The 6,066-nt window shown below is 36.1% G+C and overlaps 1 protein-coding gene across 1 annotated transcript; it reads left to right on the forward strand.

Annotated features, from left to right (window-relative positions):
* On the forward strand, window positions 50–3,124 carry LOC107642861. The gene is made up of 3 exons (XM_016346355.2): window positions 50–574; window positions 661–876; window positions 2,598–3,124. Exons 1-3 carry the CDS (start codon window positions 347–349, stop codon window positions 2,664–2,666), a joined length of 513 nt encoding a protein of 170 aa, XP_016201841.1. The 5' UTR covers window positions 50–346; the 3' UTR covers window positions 2,667–3,124.

The following is a 6,066-nucleotide window of genomic DNA, read 5'->3' on the forward strand; positions in this document are numbered from 1 at the left end:
TTTCTCAAAAAAATAAATGAAAATGCTGCTTCATTCACTCTCTCGCATCGCAGAGTATCTGAGTGAGTATTAGTAACACACCAAAACGCGGTCACACTCACTCTCACGTTTATTCATATCAGATCGGGCTCAATATTTTCTCCCTTTTCGCAAATCTGAGTCCGAAAGTGGTGACGCCACTGCACCACCGCCAACTCAAACAGGGAAATATTTCCAATTTTACATAACCAAAAAAAAAAAGAAAGAAAATTATCACCTCAAAATTGAAATTCGATTCGTTTAATCAACTTAGCTTCGTGGTTGTTGTCTTGTTCAATTAATCGAGAGAGAGAGAGAGAGAGAAGAAATGAAGGATGAAGACGCGCTTCCAACGACGACAGCGAGCACGAAGAAGGAAAGTTCGGACTCAGTTATGTTGGGGAAAGGAAGGTACAAGTTCTGGGCACTTGCGGCCATATTGCTTCTGGCGTTCTGGTCCATGTTCACCGGCACCGTTTCCCTACGGTGGTCCGGCACACTCAACTCCCTCTCCAACGACCTCGACATCCCAATCCACGACGACCTCGACGTCCTTGTATGCTTCTTTCCCTTTCTCTCTATGCTTTGCTCTGCAGGTTGGATCTTGTAATTTTTATTTATGTATGATGCATGCTGTTGCAGGAGATGGAGGAGAGGGAGAAGGTGGTGAGGCACATGTGGGACGTGTACACCAACAGCCGCAGGATCAGGCTGCCGCGGTTTTGGCAGGAGGCATTTGAGGCTGCCTATGAAGAGCTCACCAGTGACGATGCTGCCGTCAGAGACGCCGCCATCACTGAGATCGCCAAGATGTCCGTCCGCTCCATCGATTTTGATCCCCCTCCCATCCAATCCGCGGTCAGTCCTTCTTCTTCTTAATGTCTAACTCATGGTGTTCATTGTTATGGTAGAGGAAAACTGATTCTGTCTTTCCGCATATACATTGCATTCAAGTGTATGGATTGTTTCTATTTGTTAGTGAGGAAAACTGAAAATTGATTAAGTATGATCTGGTGTGTTTTCTGGTTGGGAAATTGCTTTATAGCTTGCATTTTTGTAGTTTTACATGGATTATTTTGCACACTTTGATCGATATCAATTTGAAGGAGGTTTTAGATTGCAAGATGTTGACAGCTTCCATTATGAGTGATATGCAATTATGTTGAAAGCCTGAAACAGAAATCTTGCTAGCTTGGATTTGGAATTCTTTTCACTTCTTACTGCTGTGGTTGATTATTACGACTTATTGTTAAGATACTCTGGTCAGAACTTCGTCTAACGATACTTCTCCCCTATCACATCTCTCTCTCTTTTGTTTCTTGAAATGGATTTTGTGTGTGAGATATTTGGTCCTTTGTTTATTTGGAGAAAAATCAGAAAATAATATAAGTACCCCTTGGGAGGATAAAGTTTCCTTTATAACAGACAAGGCATAATATAGGCAAGAGCTTGGAAAATTTCAATTATAGATGCTCGTTTTTTCCATGAATTATTCAGGAAGTAAAAATGCATTATACATTAGGCTAGTTTTTCATAAATTTGGAAACAGTATTTATTATTATTTATCAGATCACTAATCAGATTTTATAAGACTGTGATCGGTTACCCTACATCTGTAGAATTTATTCAATAGTCATTTATGATGTATTGGATGAGTAATGCTGAGGAGTCAATATTCAGTTATATGTTTAGCTGCATTGTTGACCTTGTTAGCAAAAGAAGCTCTATGAATTCTTCCTTTTTGTCTTGATTACACTTTGGTTCATCTTGGTTGCTAAAGTTTAATTTTTCTTACCCCGGTTCCAACTTCATGGACTTCCACTTCCCCATGGTTTTAGAATTGATGCAAATTAGTGCATCCACATGCCTTGTGATCTCTTTATTACAATGTTCTTTCAATGCCAGCAAAATTTGCAGATTTGGCAATGTATTTGTGGATGTGGATATCTTTCTCCTTGCAAATATGTTTGCTTGCATGACACGACTACATGTAACAATAAAAATCATGAGAAGTTTTGAAATTGGGAGGCATATAAAAAAGAAGTGTTGCAAAAGAAGGGATATTGACAAGCACAGATAGTTTCTAAGCTGAGATTGACTTTGTTGTATTGCTAATTTTCTTCACTGGCCTTCCTGTTTGCTCTTGTGCGTCTTTAAAACTTATTTTAGGTTATCATGTTACTCTCAAGTGTAGTAGAAGCATTTTGCAGAAAGCAGTTAGGAAATTTAAATTTTAATGCAAGTTAGTTTACATAATTATTCTGGCATCTTTGCATGAATTAGTTTCTCCTTCCTTGTTGCAGTCACTTGGATATGGTTGGTAAGGGTTTGTACATTTCCATATTGCAACTGTTTTGCATGTTGATAAACAAAAATAAGGTCAGTTTCACTTTTAGATTCAAGCTTGTTCCTATTGATGTTGGAACTTGTTTTTCTAGAATTCTGAATGTATGGTTGCTATTGGTGTTGTTTATTTACAAGTTATGTCAATAAAATATGCAGTTTGATACCTAATAGGTAAAGGCTTTGTTGTTGTTATTGTATTCCTGGCTTTATGATTTCACTGTGTACCATTTCAGAGAGCAAGGGAATTTAGCAAGAACCTCGATCAAGTTGAGAAAGGAAAAGAAGCAACTAGGCGTGCTTAAGGGTTAGAATGTGGATTATTCAAGGGATTTACTTTGCACTGGAACATGCTCATCTGCTACCATAAGTTTATGAAGACAGGTAGTGATGGGCGAGGCACATTATAATTATGTATTTTAATAGGTTGTGGTTCTTTCAAATTTTGCAGTCACGAATTCACAGACTTCACAAAGAAAATAGTAAAGTGAAACACGGCGAATACAACTGATTATATTGCTTTCAGTGTTCTTATTTCGTAGCAACCAAGTTCTATACATCGTTGTGTTAAGAAATTTCTTTTGATCAAGGCCAGCATACTTATCTGTAATCAAGTGATCCATTAAGAAGTCTTTTTTATTTGTTCAGAGGACATTGCTATTCTGAATTATTGTTACGGGTAGTTTTGCTGTGTTGGAGGAGGGGTAAGAGTGGAACATAGTATATTCTGAATTCAAATATGACAAGTAGAGGATTAATACATCAAAATTAAATTCTATTAATAAATGTATTTTGTTAGTTAAGATTCTTTATTAGTTGATGTCATATAAGTTAACAATAAATAAATTTTGAGTCAATAGTCATCATCTTTACTTGAAAGAATCAAATAGAATATTAATATAAATAGTAAAATATCATTTCTACTTACGAAACTTAAAATCGCTGATACATTTACTCATAAAAAAAATTATCATTTGTACCCATAAAATATGAATTTCATACAATAAAATTATTCGAATACTAAAAAATAACATAAAAATTTTAAATTACCTTTATCATCATCCGCATCATCTTTTTTCCTCGCCAATAACCACTCTATCATCCTCATTTGTTCATCACTTTACTACCACCACCACTAACCCTATCCTTTCTCTCTTCTTTCATTTCCTGAGCTTGTCGTTGCTGTCAGAGTCTGTCAACTCCGCTAACTCCTTCCTCTCTCTCTCATTCTGTAATTTGCTTCTTCGAATCCTCAACTCCAAGATGAATCCTCTGTGCAGCACTGTTGATAATCATCTCTTGCCGTATCTCATATTTCAAAACTCGCTTAAAATAGAAACCCTAGAAAAATAACTTTCTTTAGAATCAACATGCAACTTAGAACGAAAATAGGAAATTATAGTTATGGGATTGCAGATTCTACATTGATTGAGTTATGGGAAGTGGAAGAAAATAAAAACAGGAAACTCATGGCGGTGAAGGGCGTGGATGAGTTGGGCCACGAAAGTGACAGAGGAAAAATTGAGAGAGGTGACAAGGACTGTTACGGGAGTACCATCTTTGAAACTGCGGTGTCTCCTCTACTGTTTGAAACCACACCACAACTACAAATTTTTTTCTTTCTCAATTTCATAGCATTTGCTTCTTATGTGGATCTGTCACTATCTTCTTCATTTTTCCTCTTTGCTTTTACTGTTGTTGTTGCTTTATGTGAAGAAGATGATGATGGAGGTACAGTGGTGGTGGTGGTGGTAGTGATGAAGGAAATGAGGTGTGGTGGTGCCCTTGAACTCAGAGTTTGACTCAGATGAGGATTGCTCAATTCATTCAATTTCTCACATGGCCTGTTTGAGTTTGGCAATTGATTTGTTGCAGGGGCATTAGATGGTAGCACTCTGTTCTGAATGCAGTGAAAAGTTGAAAATGATGATGATAAGGGTAATTTGGGATTCTAGGTGATTTTTTAGTGTTTGGATAATTTTGTTGTGTGAAACTCGAGTTAATACTCAAAATAGCCCATGAAATTTGACCCTCGATTCAATTTAGCCCTCAAGGTTTCAATTGACTCTAATTGTACCCTAAAATTTTGACCCGCGCCTCAATTTGGCCCTTCCGTCGTTTTCCGTCACCGGAGAGCTGACCTGGCAAATTTGGTTGACACCTGGCACTATCAAAACGACGTCGTTTAACTCTTGGCGCACAAATTGTTTAGAAACGACGTCGTTTTACATGAGAAAAGGGTTAATACCAAAACCCAAACGTTAACCACTTAAAAATGAAACCCCTAACTGAACCTCCTTATTCCTCCTCCTCCCCTCGTATACGTACCCTCAGAGAAGAACCATGGGTGTCGCTGTAACTAAAGCTTGAAGCTTTTCTTACTTGTTTTGCCCCCATTGTAAATACTAATTGCCTGGGAATCACCATCTTTTCAAAAACAGGTTAGTAATAAAATTGTTGCTCTCAACATACGATGCTGTGTTTTTTGTAAAATGTTGCATGAGATTTGTTCTTCATTTTTTCGCTCTATTTCATCAGTGAAACTTTGGGGGACTTTGGTTGATTACGGTTGTTGATGATGGTAGAGTTCTTGTATGCTAGGGTTTGATTTCTTTGTATGTATGTGGCTATGATCAACTGAATCCTATAATTTTTTGTAATGCAGTCATTGATTCTTCATATTCAATTTTAAAATGACAATCTTACTCCTTCATATTCTATTTTAATTGAAAATTGATTCTATTATTTTTTGCAAAATATTAGCTTTTAATTTGACATTCTAGTTGCGCAGTTCTAGTTAGTTTGTTTATTTGTTCTTTTTAATTGATTTTTCATTGGAAAACTATGTAATTTTAATGGTAGACTCATGCTGTATGTCATTCAATATGTTCTTGTTACCTTTTGATCATTTTAAATCTAATAGATATAATAATCTATGAGGTAAAATTTATGAGATGTGGTATAGAACAACCGAGCAACTTGTGTATATCTTTGAGAAATTGCATTGATCTATAAAATTGCATTGATATATGAAAATACATGTGAGATTTAGTGAGGTGACTCGAAATGCTCCATTAGCACCATATCCTGCTGTTGATGATGCAAAAGCTTCAGAGATTTTACTCACCCAAACCACTTACTCACAGTTAGAAAATCAAGAACAGGTAGTGATTGGTTTCTAATATTTGATGAACTGTTGACTAATTTGTAACAGTTTATTATACACGGTTAAATGTTTTTTGGATCCAATTGATTGATGTTATTTGGTTATCTTCAAGAGACTCTTGCGATTTGGGAAAATTGGGAATGCTAGGTTTTATTTGAAATTTTTAGGGGTTAAATTGATGCCTTCAAACATTTTGCCACGTCATCTAACTGCTTTGTTGTCAGGTGTCAACCAAAATTGCTAGGTCAGCTTTCTGGTGATGGAAAATGACGGAAGGGCCAAATTGAGACACGAGTCAAAATTTCAGGGTATAATTAGAGTCAATTGAAACCTTGGGGGTTAAATTGAGTCAGGAGTCAATTTTCAGAGGCCATTTTGAGTATTAACTCGTGAAACTCATATTTTGTGGATACAAATGGTAATTTTCTTTTCTATGAATAGATGTGTCAGCGTTTTCAATTTTCATGAATAAAAGTTGGTAGTTTATTCTAATATAAAAGAATTTTATATGAATAATAATTCTAAATTTACTGTATGAA

This window comes from Arachis ipaensis, chromosome B05, assembly GCF_000816755.2.
Source record: "Arachis ipaensis cultivar K30076 chromosome B05, Araip1.1, whole genome shotgun sequence".
NCBI classification, from domain to species: domain Eukaryota; kingdom Viridiplantae; phylum Streptophyta; class Magnoliopsida; order Fabales; family Fabaceae; genus Arachis; species Arachis ipaensis.

Coding starts and splice junctions, on each gene's coding strand:
- LOC107642861 (XM_016346355.2), top strand. CDS start 347: ATGAAGGATGAAGACGCGCTTCCAACGACGACAGCGAGCACGAAGAAG. Junction 575..660: donor ACGACGACCTCGACGTCCTT/GTATGCTTCTTT, acceptor ATGCTGTTGCAG/GAGATGGAGGAGAGGGAGAA. Junction 877..2,597: donor CCCCTCCCATCCAATCCGCG/GTCAGTCCTTCT, acceptor GTACCATTTCAG/AGAGCAAGGGAATTTAGCAA.